Here is a 17,153-nt window from a genome sequence, read left to right as displayed (position 1 = left end):
TACCACCTCCCTTGATGCCCAGGGCAGCGGCGAGGAGGGGAAGGGGAGATGCTGAGGGTCAGGACAGAGCGTGCTTGGGGTTGAGTGCAGCTGCGGCAGCCACGGGAAGAGGAGAAAAACACACGTCCTCCTGGGCCACCCTTACACTTTCGTAAATCCAATGATCTGGGAACGTGTTCAATAAAGAAACAAAAAAATGTGGATTTGGCTTTCAACCCTCAAAGTCTGTGCCCTAAGTAGCTTAATGAAGTCCAAGCAGGGCTTGAGGAGTACAACTTGGTATTGTTTCTTGGAGGTGAATCAACTGATGGTGTCTATACTCTGGGTGAAGTTAGGATTGGAAAGTAGGACGGGAGGGAGATGAGGGTGGAAAAGTCATCACCACCGCGCCAAGCTTTCAATTCTCCAGGTGATCACGCTCAGGAGAGACCATCTCACTGGATCTCGGAAGAGCCTGTCATGACAATCACTTTTTCTGATTAGGAAGCTGGGACTCAGACACATTCAGCACCATTTTATTTTCTGACTTTGGGTGAGGTTCGTGGCTTACAGTCTGTCCCCTCAGTTGACAGTCTGACTGTCAACAGTCAGAGAGCAGGGTGTTCTCTCACTGGTGCCCGCTGCTCCAGGGATTTAAGGGCGTGCCTCAAACAGACACACACTGCACGCTTGGTGAACAGCTAAAATTGAAAGGAGGATTCAAGCCGAACTCTTGAAACCATCCCTGCCGCCTTCCAGGCTTGTCCTTGACACATATTTTTTCCCCAAGAGCCTAAATAATTTTCAGTATCATGTTATCATTTCTCATTTGTCATTTTCAGCATCTCCAGAGCATTCCAGGATGTTACATTTATTCATTTTCTTTTGTTTCTCCTCCTCTTAAATTGATGCCGGGAACGGAACTAATACTTGGGTTTCAGTGTTAGGATTGGGAGATGGATGACAGGATATTTTCTCCTGTATAAGAACTGTTTACACTTTTATAAAGACTACAGCATTTTAGAGAAAAAAAAGCTTTCAGGAGTGAATCACTATTATTCTTTGCCTGTTAGAATGTACAAAAACAAAAAATGCTTCTCTTTCTGGTAGCATACAACCCCAAATGCAGGGGCTTAGAAATATGACTCATTGATGCCATTTAGCTTAGTTTTCTGACATCCTGGATGCAACCCTGTTAGCACTGGTTGTTCCATTCACTCAGAAGCCCCCCAGGACTCAGGGGTACACTTGGAGTGAAGCTGCAATTCCCTTCGAGAGGGTGACATTTAACAGATCAGATCACATGACAGAAATGGCCACACTGTGAATGAGACGCATATTAAACCATCTCCCCGCTCCCACTGATCTGGCCTCACCATATCAACCAAGAGTCCACACTTACATGTCATCGAAGATGAGTTTCTGCCTCTTGCAGTCCCTGTGGCCGTTGGAGCCTGGAGACCATGGCTCTGTCTGTGGCCGTGACTTGTGGAGAACGTTGTTTTCAGAATTGTTGTGAGCCGCTTTCTAAACAACAAACAAACACACTTGTATCTGAGAAACTGGCCACCTGGCTGAAGGAGCAACCTGTTAGAATCGCTTGTGTTCTGTGTCCTAGGTTAGAGCTGATGGTGCTTTCTTTGTTGAAATAAAGAAGAAGAAATACTTGCATTACAGGTCTCAAGCTGGAGGTTTTTACATACGTCGTCAAATGTCATTCCCACGACATCAAAAGGGAACTCTCAGTGTGCCCACTCACGCAGATCCAGATCCTGAACTCGCCCAAGCTCAGATGGCTATTGTGGGTGGAGGCTGGGGGCTTAGGATTCAGGCTCCTACTCTTCCCAGTTGGCTAGACCCATGGTTCTCCAAATGGACTGCATCAGAATCACCATTAACACACAGCCAGTTGGGCCTCACCGCCAGCATCTTTGACTCAGTACGTCTGGGGAAGAGCCTGAGAACATGCATTCCTAACAAGTTCCAGGTGATGCCGGTCCAGGACCCAAGCTCTCAGAACCACTGAGCTATAATCATCCCTCACAAAAGAGGTCACTCAGGTCACAAGTGACTGGTTCTCATCAGCCGTCTGTGAAGAACAGGGAAGAGCCACAGGCAATCACTAGAAATGATTTAAAATGTTTTTTAAGAAGGAACACTCTTGATCTGGGGAAAAACTGAAACATCCTTTTTCCTGGAGATACAGACATTATAGAGAGCACCTATGGTGTGTTGAAGGTCTGGATCATAAAACACCCCTTTTTTAGTTCGGAAATTCAAATGGATTCCTCTGAAATAATTAAAGTGGAGTGTATATCAATGCTTCTTTAAATATGGACCGATTTTATGCGTAGATCAAGCCTCCTTGTTACGAGAGCCTCCAGGACTCTGGGCGTTTCCTTTCTGGCATGCAGGGTAGTAAATAACGGATGTGTGCAAGCCCTGCTCTAAGTGGCTCTCCCCAGCTAGACTGTAAGCTATCCTGCAGGCAGAGACTGAACCCGTTAGATCATCAATGCGTCTCTGTTATGTAGCAAAGTGCCTGGGACACAATAAATACTTCCTCGATAAACACCTGTTCGGTGAAAGAATGCCTCAATAAAGTCTATAATTGGTTTACGATTCTCTGCATATCATAGTTGCTTGTGATTGAAGGATCTAGAGGCAAAGAAAAGTTGTGTTTGGTTTAAAATTGGAATTGTTAGCTTTTTATTTGTTTTTTCTAATACGGTCTTCTCAGATTCGTGTATCCTAGAACTAAAGATAATTGCTCCCAAATGAGGGTGCATAAAGGGGTTAATTTCCTGATGGTTCAGTAAGATTTAGGCTCTTGCTGGACAATCTACCAACTTCTTTTGCCTCTTTAATTCATGGGATAAAGCATGAAATGTTGCCTCCCCCGACTTTCTTTGCAGAGTCCTATTGCCAAGTCTCATTTCTCCCTGCCTCACAAAGCCCCACTGGTTTTGAGAGGCACAGGGGGGGAGAGTTTGGCATTTAATAATGTACCCGGAGGATGCACAGTCCAGGGCCACCCGCTGTCAGATGGAGGGTGGCAGGAAAGAGGAACTTACATGCAGTGTTAGCTGCACAGGGGTCCATAGGGGTTGGGTTCTTTAGACGGTTCTGCCTCATTTAAATCTTACACCACCGTCTTGCAAATGAAACAGCCTCAAGAGATTAAGCAACTGGCCCAAGGTCACATGGTGACTAAGCTATGAGGTTAGAGGTGAACCCAGGTTCCCAGGGGAATACAGGGTGTTGGAATCACCCTTGACAAAGTCACTGGAAGAGGGGTGGTGGCAGCTGTCCCACATTGGCCACTGAGGGCAGAGGGGAGCCCTGAGACTTTGGCCTTGGGCTCCAATCCCAGATTTAGCTCTGCCCCAGGGCAAGAAATCTTTTCAAATGTAAAGACTGGTTGGTCCAAAACTCCCAATTTACTTTGTCCTGGGAGAGTTACGTTAGGGCTAATTCTTTTCAGGATGGGAAATGAAGTCCTCCAAAGAGCGTTCCTAAGCAGAAGAGGCTTAAAATGCCTCCTCCGTTTCTTCGGCAGCTGCCTGTGCAAGAGGCGAAGAGCAGCTGCTTTGCCAGGTCTTCCCAGACCAGCATTTAGGGCTGCTTTGCGGGACCTCGTTGGTCACCACGTATCAATGTAATCTTCCTCGACCAGGACAGGCTCCCGTTGGTAATCCACCCCTTGGACCAAATGGAGGTATGATGCCTCCGCAGCCAGGCATCCCACAGCAACAAGGAATGAGACCCCCAATGCCGCCTCACGGTCAGTACGGTGGTCTTCCTCAAGGCATGCCAGGTTACCTTCCTGCTGCTACGCCGCCATGTGGGCAGGGACCGCCAATGGGGCCCCCTTACCAAGGTGGGCCTCCTCGACCTCGGATGGGAATGAGACCTTCTGCAATGTCGCAAGGTGGTTGTTACTGATCTTACGTCATCCAGTCTAATAGGTTTGGAGATTAAACCTTTTCTCAACTTGTGCTGTTTATACAGCCAAGCTTTCTGTCAATAAGGCCTCCTTGGGACTTTAACAAACATTATCTTCCCACATACCAGAAACTATCGGACATTTATTTTACCTGGGAAAATTTATTTGGAATAATAAAGCAAGAGCTTTTCCTGAAGTTGCAATTAAAAAAAAAAAATGCTTGTGTTCGGACTGTGCTGGGCTAGAGGCAGAGTAGAGGGGTATGCTCATTTTCACTCGTGTTTTAATTGGGGCAGAAGGGCGTCAGCGTACCGTGAGGTCTCCACCATGGGTCTGCAGCTGGTTCTCAGCCTTATGCTTTTTGTTGGAGGAGGCGGAAGTGAACAAACCATTGCTGTTGGATCTGCTGGGGGAAGTCAGGTCCTCACCGGAGTATTTGTGTTTAGATGCGTCGGAGAGGGGTGAGGTGGGTGACCGGAGCATTTTTTCATTTTTATTTATTGGGATGGCCAAGCTGTAAAAAGAAATCACAGTAATGGAATGTCACACACTCAGCACATGGCAAGGTAAATGTTTTATATGTGACCCTCCCATTTAAAACCTGCTGGTAGGAAGACGTTTATTGGGAATTATTATGCCAGGAAACGATTTTATGGCATTAGGACCGTAACAAACAATAAACAAATTTCGTTCATTGTTTCTTTACTCGTCCTCCCAGAAAAAAATAGTAATTCTGGAGTTAAATGACTAAGCATAATAATAACTTCATTTCCCAAGTTTTTCATCCAAGGATCTCAAAATACACGACAAACAACTTACTGTTTTCCTAACAAGTGTAAACAGCAGGTAACGGGAAACTCAAATTATACACGAGGTCTCCACTTCCAAAAGGACTTTTGCTAACACCTGAGCTTGTACTAATTATTATATGGAGAATAACAGAATCACAGAATAACCAAGCATGAACCCACCTTCTAATTGTTAGGTAGCCAGGCACTGATCAGAATAAACAAAGAATAGAAAACTGTCATTAGAAATGACATTTTCTGATTCCTAGCTCCTTATTTTACCTTCCAAACTATTGTCTATGCCTGAATATAAATCCCCCCGCTGCCAAAGACCATCAGAGAAGGGAGTCATATTTGAGTCTTTGCAATGTATATTATGTTGATAGGGCTCTCTCCGTTACTTTACTTTGAAACAAAAATTGGGGGAAGACACATTAGCCTCAAATAAACTCAATCATTGCTAATTTGGGATGCTTCTAGAAGTCACCTGGTAGAGTCAGTTAAAATAAATTCATTTAACAAAGATTTAGTCATTATTCCCGCAGTTGTGACTTCTTAATTGCATGTGTTGACTATTAAAGTCACTTTTTATTTTTAAGCAATTTCCTTAGTTGGTGGTCACAGCGTAGAAATTACAAACACAGGCCTCTAGAACAAATGAGAAGCCAAGGTTCTTAATGTTATGCAAACAGATCTGTGTAGGGAGAGAATTTCTGATGACAGCTTTCTGGTTCAAAAAGTACTGTGCATCCAACAACTTAGCAGTGAGAAGGTGTGTTCTCGAAAACTGGCTTGGACGAGTCAAAAGTGGCTCAGCCAGTGAAGATGAAAACACTGATGTTGAAGACGGATATGAACCGCCTGAATATAATTGTTTCTTGACATGTGAGTGAAAAAGTCTTATTTCTAAGTCTCAATTATTTTACACACTACATGATTTTAAATGTTTGCAGAAAACTAAATTATTACATTAAATATTGTCATGAACATATGATTATTTCTTCTTCATCATTATAAGTTTATCTATTCAAGTTGACCAAAGTAACTTTGGAACGTTCTTGGGATCGCATCTTTGGGATGGGCAATCACCATATATGTAGGACTGTCTTATTACACAGGTAAAGCTTAACAGTGGTAATCACAATTCCAGAGGTACACAGGCCACCTTTCCCAGAAAAACTCAAAGCACTTTCATATGCATTGAGTCCTTACTTAACATAAGTGAAACTATCAGGGCCAGGAGGCTCTGCCAGCAAAAGCTCTAGAGCAAGAGCTTGTATCCTGGGGTCCCTGCACTTGCATGGAAAAGAAGTCGCATCTTCACTTTCCTTAACCTCTCACTGAAACTGAACATTTCTTTTAATTATGAACGAAGGCAAGAAACCAGAGTCGTGGTTTAGCAGGAGTACTACTAGCAATACCTGTGATTGTGTCACCAGTGGAAATCACAGATACTTTCATGCCTTATCAGTTGTTGCAGACACCTTGAAATATGGTTTACACTCATCACTACTAGAAATTAGGGTCATTACTAGATCTGCTAGAAAGGTTATTTAAGGCATTAACAAAGAAGCACATATATAACTCTATCACACATTTAAAGAGACATTTTTGAGCCGTATTTTCCCCATTCACGTTTCCTCAATATTTTGGGATACCATCTGCTTGGCACAGAGGACTGTGGGCTCGGCCAGCTTGTGTGTGCTGCTCTGTCTCGCTCAGACCCTCAAGGGCTCTCGCCCGTCTTCCCAAGGTGACTCTAACACTGCAGTGGGCCTGTGCTCAGGCACCCTCGCTCTCCAATTTCCTCTCCGGGTTTTAGTACCACTCTACATCTTCTCCTAACCTTTCAGTCTACATTTTTATGTGTTGCGCTGAAACATTAATCTCCCCTTAAAAATTCTATGTACACAGTCAGGGAGAGTGAGGAGTGTCTTAGCAGAGGATAAAGTGGTTTCTGATCTGTGCTATTTCTAAATGGAAAGGACTTTTCTATGACTGATGATAAGCTGCTCACTTATAATAAATATCTGGGACCTTGCTTTGCTAGGAAGCCTTTGTCACAGACGGGATTCAGTGCCACGTGGGTCTCTCTGGAACCCCTTGACAGGAGGGACTTGGTAGCCGTTTCGCCTTGGAGACCTGGATCCTGTCTATCACCGCAAATTCAGTCTACACCCAACGCCTTTAGGTGTGTCATATGGAGATTATGCTCAAGTTTATATTTTTCATTTGTGTAACTAGCTTAGTGTTCTCACGGGTTTACTGGCTATTAATTCAGTTTGTAAGTTTTCAGAGTGGAGGGTGTGTTTTTGAAAGGCTAGAACTGTGTGCAGCTAGTAACTGGTCTTTTGTTACAAAGAAGTACTTCCAGCGCACCTGGAGCTGTGACAAGAAGCACACGTCCAGGGCTTCCCTGGTGGCGCAGTGGTTGAGAATCTGCCTGCCAATGCAGGGGACACGGGTTCGAGCCCTGGTCTGGGAAGATCCCACATGCCACGGAGCAACTAGGCCCGTGAGCCACAATTACTGAGCCTGCGCGTCTGGAGCCTTTGCTCCGCAACAAGAGAGGCCGCGATGGTGAGAGGCCCGCGCACCGCGATGAAGAGTGGTCCCCACTTGCCGCAACTAGAGAAAGCCCTCGCATAGAAACGAAGACCCAACACAGCCATAAATAAATAAATAAAGAACGTGAATTTCTTAAAAAAGAAGCACACATCCAGGCACACTGGTTAGTCTTGGGTTAAACCAAGGGAAGCGAGTCTGCATGAGACAGGCTGGGACCTGGGACCCTCTGCTGCAGTGCTTGCACCTGGACAAACATGTCCTTGAGCCACAAAATACAAAGAAACTACAAGGGACTAAAAATAACTGCATGCACGGGGCAGTTGGAACAAATTATGAACAAGATACAAAAAGACCAAAAACCCAACTGCCACTTCTGAGGAGTCGGGAGCAAAAAAGCAGGGTGTCAGGAGCAAAGGTAGGTTACTGCACATGCACGCTGCACTCAACGCCACCAAGGGGGTGAGCAGACCTCCTAAGCCACCCCTCCAGCCTGACCCCTGGCCCCACCCCACCCTCACCCCATTTAAGGAATCAGCTTGCCCCCCATCAGACAGCGAGCAAGGGAATCTGTTACTTGTCTTTGTTCCCTCGTGCTACAGCATGAGCCCCAGTAAAGCCTTGTCTGAATTTCTTGTCTGGCCTCTTCTCAATTTCTATTGATGAAGGAGCCCAAGAGGCTTGGTAGGTAACATGGAGACCCAGAGCAGAGCAGTCATTCAAAAATCCGACTCTCCCCCAGTAGGCATGTGCCTCTCAGACCCAGACACGCCTCCAGCTGCGTCTGCCTTCCTGGGAGCGTGAGTACCTGTTGACATTCACGTTGCAGTGGTTTGCGGACAAAGTACTGTTGGCAGAGGCAGTGAGTCGTGAAGAGCTCTCCTTCTCTCCCTGAGCCTTCTTGATCTCCCTGTAGTCTTCTTCGTTGTCACACTGCACGGAAAGAAGCAAAAACCAATCAGCTTCCGATTTCAAGGGATCACAGCGAGCCCCCATCACCAGCCAGCTCACTGGGCTTCTCCGGACAACATCCTGAGCACCAATGTGGCTGCAACACTCTCGGCCCTGGCCTGGGTTCCCCATCAGCTACCCCGCGAACAAGCAAGAAATCTGTCAGCTTACTGAGAGGAAACAGCATGACACGAAGATCAAAATTCGGGAGGGACCATTGTGACCGATGAACGCTTCTTTACCAACAGGCAGATTCCACCCTCCAGAGAAGACCTGTTCTGGGGTCCCGCCGGAGCTTCAGCGTCCCTCCCTTTGGCACTTCTTGGTACCCAAACAAGGCATAGCGACCTATCCTGGGCTTAATGTTGTAAGGGCAGTGACAAGCTCGGACTTTTCTTTTGAAATTCATGGCCTCAAAGGATATTTTTATAAAACAGTAGTTTGACTGGATTCTTGTTTTCCACGATTGTATTTAACCTAGGCATGTACTAGGCGTGTGATGCACAGGCATTCAACCAAATTCCATTTTTGGTGAGATCGCAGCAACACAGTACAGGCACATTCAGGGCCCTCAGCAGAGCTTTCCAGGAGACAAGCACCGGCACCAAAGATAGAGAAATGTTGACCTTCTCTCTCTAGCTGGGATTGTTACACAGCCTCTATTGCAAGGACCTCAGCAGCTCACGCTGAAACTGTGCCCCCAATGAGGGTCCAAGCCAAAGCTCTGAACCCCCAGTTCTGGCCTCCAGGGCTCGGGCAGGGCTAGACTCTGCACCCTGGACAGCCAGGTCTGTGGTGTCCCATCTCCAGCACCCAAAACTGAGGGCTTCACACCCCAGATACTGAGTAAAGAGTGCTGTGAAAATGTTCTTTCACTTCTCTGTGCGAGTTTAATGATGATTCAGTAGATTTTATGAGGAGAGCTGAGTGTCAGGCTTAGTGTAAATGAAGTTTTGTAAGTTAAAATTAAAAAGTCCATGAATAATAAAATTATTTAAATACAGAATATTATGGAATATACATGTATATGTTTTTGCACATCTCTCTATCTACATATACCTATACAGCTATATATATTTCCAATCTATCTGTATGTTTATCAATTTCTATCTCTGAAATACCTCTCTCTCTCTCTTTCCATCAGCCTGTCCATTTAACCATCCATCTCCAGATGACTGACTGATTCACTCATTAATCAATTAATCACCTGGGGACTGATGGACAAATCAATCCAATGAGTAAGGGGGAGGGCAGGGTATGTAGAGGAAAACAGAAGGAAAGAGGGTAGGTTTGTAGTGAGCTAACCCGCATTACTGCATTATATCATCTGAATCTGACAACACCCCTGCAAAGATGTCACCATTTTACAAACAAAGAAACTGAAGTCCACAGAAGGGAAGGTCACCCAGGAGACCAGGGCTGACTGCGTGATTTGCGGGGTTCAGTGCAAAATGAAAATGCTGGGAGCCTTGTTCAAAAAGCAGGAAAAGATGCTTGATGTCAGTCTTGGTGATGATTTTTTTGGATTTAACACCAAAAACAAAGGCAACAAAGGCAAAAAATAAACAAGTGGGACTACATTCAACTAAAAGGTTTCTGCACAGCAAAGGGAACCATCAACAAAATGAAAAAGCAACCTACTGAATCGGAGAAAATATTTCTAAATCGTGTATCTGAGAAGGGATTAATACCCAAAATATACAAAGAACTCATACAATTCAACAGCAAAGAAACAAACAAAAAAAATCCAGTTGAAAAATGGGCAGAGGAGCTGATTAGACATTTTCTAAAGAAAACATATGGATGGCCAACAGGTACATGAAAAGATGCTCAACATCACTAATCATCAGAGAAATGCAAATCAAAACCACAATGAGATATCACCTCGTACCTTTCAGGACGGCTATTATCAAAAAAACTAAAACTAATAAGTCTGTGAGGATGTGGAGCAAAGGGAACCCTTGTGCACTGTTGGTGGGAATGTAAATTGCTGCAGCCACTGTGGAAACAGGATGCAGGTTGCTCAAAAAATTAAAATAGAACTACCACATGATACAGCAATCCCACTTCTGGGTATTTATCCAAAGAAAACGAAAACACTCATTTGAAAAGATATCTGCACCCCCATGTTCACTGTAGCGTTATTTACAATGGCCAAGACAAGGAAACAAATGTCCACGGCTAGACAGATGGATAAGGGTACTGCAGCATATATGTACGTACAACAGAAGAAGGAAGTCTGCCATTTGCAACAACATGGATTGACCTAGAGGGGATTATGAAAAGTTAAATAAGTCGGACAGAGAAAGACAAATACCTTACGACCTCACTTACATGCGGAATCTAAAAACAAAAACCAAACCTCCTCCCAGCTTATGTTGTCAGGCTGCTGATTGCTTGGGGTTGGGGGGAGTACAAAATGGATGAAGGAGGTCAAAAGGTACAAATTTCTGGTTATAAAATGAATAAGTCATGGGGATGTAATGTAATATACAGCATGGTGACTATAGTTAATAATACTGTAGTGCATATTTGACAGTAGCCAGGAGAGGAGATCTTGAAAGTTCTCACCAGGAGGAAAAGAAATTTGTAACTATGGATAGTGACGGATGTCAACTGGACTTATTGTGGTCATCATTTTGCAATACTTATAAACCAATATCAAATCATTACATTTTACCTCAAAAAAAAAAAAAAGAAAGTAACATTATAAAGTACTAAAGTCGGAAACATTTTCTTGTCTTTCGTGTCTTTCAAAGTCTCTCTCTTGACCTGTCATGGTGCGTTTACTTGCTATTTCATATTGTGCTCCTTGAGGCATGGGGATACCTGGGGGGCATGCGTAGACACTCCCAAGTACCGGGGGGCCTGGGCCTGCGACAGGGCGCTTGTGCGCAGCCCACCAGTGAAGGGTTTCCCCAGCCAGCCAGTTGTGGAACCCATGGGTCAAGGGGTGAGGAAGTCCAGTTAGGTATTTCCCCTTCCCCAAGGCCAACTGGCAACCCCTTGCGGATTGCAGTCTCCCCTGGAGGACCCCTCAGTACTGGGATTGGGGGTGGGGAGATGCCCATCCTGACCCCGACCCTCATTATGCCTGTGCCTTGGCCCCTGGATGGGGAGACTGCACAGGGCTAGGAGTGTGAAGGGGCCACGGGGCAGGCAGAACCTGTCCTGGGAAATGGGCAGGAGGTGGGACTGCACAGGCTCTATCGCCCCATCGCACTTCACTTACTAAACACAAATTCAAAGATAAAATGAAGAAGTCCAAGATGGCAACTGCAAGCATTAAACTCCAAGTACAGAGCCCTCTGAGCAGGGGTCCTGTGGGGAAAATACTGCACAAACCACATGCTGACTTCTCATTGGGAGACCCTGGGGCCACAGATCCGGGCTTCATTCCTGGCTCTGCCCTTTCTCACCTATGTGAACCTGGGGCAAGTCCCTTTAGGAACTCTGAGCCTCCGTTTCCTCATCTGTAAAATGGGCATGACGATAATATTTGCCTCATAAAGTTGTAAGGACTTTATAAACGATTTAATATGTACAAAACCAGCATCTCTCATGGGGACATATATACGTGTTAACTGTTGTGAATGATTTTGTCCTAAATTTGGGACCATCCACGATGACTACAATCTTTGGTTTGTCATGCATTGTGTTTTCCACTGTGGTCCAAGTTACTTTTGAAGATGTAGTAACAGGAGGGGATAAAAATCCTCAAAATAGGCTTTAAATTATGATTAAATTATTCCTGTGCTCAAAAATCTTCAAAAACGGCCAAACGGCCGAGCATTTGGGTCTGCCTCCTGACAAACGTCCTGCTCTCTGAGTACTTGAGCTGCCTGTCTCACTTTGTTCAACCCGCCTTTGTTCAGCTTGCTTCCCTCCTTTGGCGCCACCTCATCCCTGACCCTCTGATTACTCAAAAGTCCCTCCTCCTGAGGGCCCTGTTCCCAGCCCGTCTCCACCACAAAGTTCTCCTGATCAATGCCACGGGAGCACAGCCGCTGGCTCTGATGCACCAGGCTGGTGTCCCCTCCCGGGGCCCCGTCGTCCACGGTCCCCACTAGGCCCTTCCAGATTCACGCCTCACCCCAGTCACAGCCTTACTAAACTCTATGAGGCTGTTGGTTTCTAAAGTCAATGAATGATCCCACCCCTTCCAGCAAAGAATGGGGTTCACCCGTGTTTAGCTTTTCTCATAGGCCCAGCCTCCAGCTTGCCTCTGCACATATTCAGGGAAGATTTCCTGTTCGCCTACTTCCACATGCAGTGAGACAGGCCTTAATTATCTATAACATGGGAATAATAAGGATACTTCGCTCATTGGGCAGTTCTAAGGATTTAACTGAGTTAATGCATGTCAAGTACTTACAAAGGTATCTGGCATATATAAAGTGCTCTATGAACGTCTGTTGAGGAAAGACACATAAAACTCCTGCTCCGCGAACAGTCTAGACCAGCAGACCTGCTGCCCGCAAGTTCAGGGAGAGCCCTCCCTCCCGCCCTGCCCTCAGCCCCTCGGGCTTCCAGGCCTACCTTGCGTTTCCTCTTGGATTTTGGCAAAGCCTTTTCTGCGGGCGCATCAGATGCGTGGCTCGGGGGCGCGCTTTCAGTGTCCTTGGCCGCGGGAGCGCTCAAGACCCCCGGCTCCTGGGGCAGGTGTTCTGGGATCCTGGACAGGAGAGTCAGGTCAATTTTGACCCAGAGTGACCTGACCTCGTCACTGTCCTTCAACGGGGAGAGAAGTTCATTGCGGCCGAAGGGGACCAGTGTGTAGAACTGCTCCTCCAGCTCCTTGGCGATGTCGCTGGTGGTCCTGGCGTTGATAGAGCCCACAGGGGCCCGGGGGCCGCCCCCGCTGATGCTGTTGGCAGCCTCCTTCAGCCTCGGGTCGCTCCCGGAGGCGGCAGTGGCCTTGGACAGAGGGAAGTCCTCCTGTTCCGACTCCAGGTCCGAGTCCGAGGAGGAGGACGACGAGGACGACTCCGTCTCGATGAACTCCTTGGATTTGGGGACGATCCGGCTCAGCCCCCGCGTGCGGCGCTTCTCGCAGGTTACGGCCGAGCGCAGCTCCTTGCGGTGGCTGGTCCTACTGTTGCCGCAGGGCCGGGGCTTGGGGGGCTCCGGGGGGATCCCCACGCTCGCCCCCAGCGCGTCCGCGCCTGCGGGCTCCTCGGGCCGGTGGCCATTGTCGCCGGCCGAGGTCCTCTCGGTGCGCCGGGTGGGTTTCTTGCCCGCGGACCTCCGGGCAGGCGCGGGCGCGCTCTCGGCGGGCGCACCTGCCACCGTGGGCGGCGGGGCGTTGGCGGTGGTCACGGCCACGGCCACGGCCGCAGGCGGGGACTTCTGCTTCACCCCTTTGCTCCCCGGGGCCTTGTTCGCGGTCCTCGGCCTCTGCTCCTCCTTGCAGGCGCTCTTGATGTCCTTGTCTCTCAGGCTGGTCGGGCAGACGTTGTCGGGAAGCTTCCCGCAGTCTGGCGCTTCGTCCTTCACCGGGGTGTAGTATTGATTGCTCTCCGGCCCGTGGCTTTCATTTTGGATCAGGATAGGAGGCTTGTGGGGATTAACTTTGTTTAGCCATTTATCCAGCTGCCACTTGTTAGAGGACGCTGGTTCGGCCTAAAAGCAGAAAACCGGCAACAAACAAATATCTTTTATGATGGGCTCACTTAAAAGGGGCCTGGCCGTTTTCCTCTGGACTTAGGGCAGAAAATGGATGGGCTGGAAACACAAGGAGCGTGGAAGCTGTAGGGGTGTGCGGCATCCATGGGCACACAAGGTGCAGAGATGCCGTCCGCTTCCTGGGCCCCGGCACTGAAATGCCAGTGCAGCAGTTTGAGGCCTATTTGGAAAATAAGGGGATGCACTGTGCTTCATTAGGACCCATTTCCAACATTTCTGAGGGTTATACAATGTATATATTTTTTTATATCTATACAGACATACATAAACTTGAGAGTCCACAAAAGTTAACTGGGGTGTAGTTTGGAGACCCTGAGTTTTAAAGCACTCATTTTTTGTGAGACTTAAAATATGGGGGGGGGGGGGAATTAGAAAAGGGGACTCAGTGGAAACTAAACTCCCAAAGAACTACCTGTGTGTGCCCCGTGCACTTTGATGGCTGGACTTGGTTCGTCCATCCTCAACCTGCATTCATCACGCTTTGCCCGAAATATTTCAGATGAGGAGGTGACAATGGAAACCTTTCCTGCAAGCAGTTTTGCTACCTTAAAGCAAATCCTGGACATTTCAGGTTTTCAACTCTGGCCCATAGATTGGCTCTGGGGGGGCGGGGGTGGTGGTGGGGAGTTGTGGGGGGGAGGTCAGTGAATGCCCTGTAACAGAATGTGAAATGTTATGTAGACGCATTTTTCGGGGAGAGGGACATAGCTTTCATTCGCATCTCTAGGCAGCTATGTCTTATTCAAAGGTGAAGAACTGATGCTTTTACAGGGAGTAAATGTTGTTGATTTATAATAAAAGTCCATTTATCGAGCATCTGTGATTATTAATAGAAAAGAGGTATATTGATAAGTATAGAACTTTAGCTAGAGTATTATCAATTTGTGAATATATGTGAAATGGGGAAAATTTTTGAAGTGATTAAGGTGATGTATTTTTCCTTCCCTATGGTCTCTACCCTACGAATTCATGGCTTCTGATGATCCAGGGGAAGACTAGATACCAGCCTAAAATAAAGAATCGGCTTAGCTTTGCATTTCAAACTTGCTTGGTTAATGCCCAGAGCAAGTCAGGCGCCCTTGTAGGAGAAAACCACTGTTTTTTAACATAATAATTTCCCAAAGCTTGCTTTCATGTATCCAGATTTGGTTTTCAACAGTGAGGTCAGTATTAAGAGCAGAACTTGGGGCACAGCCACATGCAGCAAGGCTCTTGGGGGAGGGGAGAGAGGGGAGGGGAGAGAGGGGAGGGCAGTATATTAGACCCAAGGGTCCTGGCTGAGTCTGGAGGCGTCTGGGGCACAGCTTAGGGAGATGGGAAGCCTTTAATGGGCCAGCAGGGCCTGGGGCCAAGATGAAGTGGCCACAGAGTGTGGGCACCAGGCACTGGAGCTGTGGCAGGGACCGTGGACATCCTGCTGGTTCCCCCAAAACAGATGAGACTGTCTACACTTCAGGGAACCATGGCGCAGGGTGTCCAGGGACTGGGAATGACTAGAGACATTTCAGTGGAGGCCAGCATGGGGATTCCAGGCCCTTTCCTTGGCACCCTGAGGATGGGGAGCCTCCCCCTGGGATACAGGTGTGGAAGGGGAATCTCTCATGACCCTGATAGGGAGTCTGGTCTCTGACTTAACTTTCTGCTTTGTTTGCTTTCACGCCACCCAAAGGACCAGGGCTCCCAAGCAAGAGGCAAAAGAACAAAACGATACATCTTTTTTTGCACCTTTGAGTTGTCCTGTGTAAACTCTGACCTCGCTTTAATTCGGCTTCTCCAGAGATAGGGAACAATGGAACCTGCAGAGCACACCTGACCTGGTCCATCCTGCAACAGCGATGCAAGAGCGGAAGCAGGGCAGCAGGACCTCTTCTTCGCCAAGGGGAAGCTCTCGCCTGCCCTGAGATTAGCTGGGTGTGGTTGAAGCCTACTTTGGTGGCAAACATATCCATGGCTCCGAGGCTGTCTCCTCCCCACCCCATTTCTCTCGGACCACCGGCGAGTCAGTGACTTCTGTGCCTCAGCTTCCCCAGATAAATGGGGCCCAGTAATATGAATGGATGCTGACGCGGCCTTGCAGAAGGCGCCACACACGGGGAGAGGGTGGACCATTTATGGCAGAGCCTGCCACTCACACTGGCCCCCCCACCACATCTCACACTAGCTCGCCCTCACCCCCAGCATCCTGAGCCTCCCACACCTCACATCTCTTATGTGGGAGAACACAGACGCGTGCCTGGAGCCAAAACACAGCGGCTCACAGGGAGGCTCCCACTAAAACTCCCTGGAGGGAGCCTTCACAGAGAAGGGAGAATTGAAGAACTTGGGTGTGGGCCCACTGCCTGATGTGTTCTAGGGTCATTTTTTTTCTGCTCTTCACAGCTGGAGAAATGAGGCTGAAGGACCATTTTCAACACATCACTAAATCACATTCTCTTTCTCAAAGGATCTCCAAGGACCTCCTCTTGCCCCTCAAACAAAAATCCAAATTCCTCGGGCATCCATCATCTAACAGCCATCTTTCCTCGCCAGAACACGTACAATGTGCTTCCACTTTATATGTATCATCTAACTGAATCCATACAGGTAAGAAATACTGTCGCCCCTAGTTTGCAGATGGGGCTCAGAGAGGTTAAGTGGAATGTCCAAAGCTGCAGAGCGACCAGGCACCACCAAGGCTAAACCCACATTTGTCTGGGCTTGAAGGCCAGATTCTCTCCCCTGCTGCTTTGCCAGCCTCCCACTACTCTCTGGTGGAGCCTCACGAAAGAGGGACCTCGTTTCTTTTGAGAAATGTCAGTCTTCAACCTAAAATGATAGAATTAGATTGATTTCTGGAGACACCACTAACTCTCCAAATAATACCTGTGGCCTTCTGTTATCCTTAACTGCATCATCTTTTGATGTCCACAGCCGTTTCATGTATATAAATCTTGTGTCTTCAACAAAGCCAAACACTGCTTTCTAGCAGGGGCCAGGTCTCTGCTTCTTTGTATCCCTCGCAGGACCCGTAATAGGTTAGGGGGACAGCATGCTATGACTCTGCTCCTACTAATAATGACTCACAATGAGCTGTCACTCCATTTGTATCACTTGTTCCTCAGAACGACGTCACATATTAGACGGCATGGGATTATCTGCCATTTCGGGGATGAAACAATTGTGGCCAAGGAAGCTCAAACAGCCAAGAATTAGGTGGCAGGGGAGGAGGGTGAACTCAGGGCTTGGGGTCCCTTTCCTGC

At 47.4% G+C, this 17,153-nt stretch overlaps 1 protein-coding gene across 2 annotated transcripts in view; it reads right to left on the bottom strand.

Annotated features, from left to right (window-relative positions):
• Positions 1-17,153, bottom strand: part of AFF3 (ALF transcription elongation factor 3) — a 579,340-nt gene that overhangs the window by 34,788 nt on the left and 527,399 nt on the right. For both annotated transcript variants that reach the window (XM_057558661.1, XM_057558662.1), the window contains exons 13-16: positions 12,769-13,851; positions 8,087-8,211; positions 4,238-4,439; positions 1,382-1,506 (exon numbers count right to left, since the gene is read on the bottom strand). In XM_057558661.1, coding sequence (XP_057414644.1) covers positions 1,382-1,506; positions 4,238-4,439; positions 8,087-8,211; positions 12,769-13,851 — 1,535 coding nt within the window. The remainder of the gene's footprint in view (positions 1-1,381; positions 1,507-4,237; positions 4,440-8,086; positions 8,212-12,768; positions 13,852-17,153) is intronic.

This window comes from Balaenoptera acutorostrata, chromosome 12 (assembly GCF_949987535.1).
Source record: "Balaenoptera acutorostrata chromosome 12, mBalAcu1.1, whole genome shotgun sequence".
NCBI lineage: Eukaryota > Metazoa > Chordata > Mammalia > Artiodactyla > Balaenopteridae > Balaenoptera > Balaenoptera acutorostrata.
Note: the sequence above shows the minus strand (reverse complement) of the source record. Positions and strands in the feature narration are given on the sequence as shown.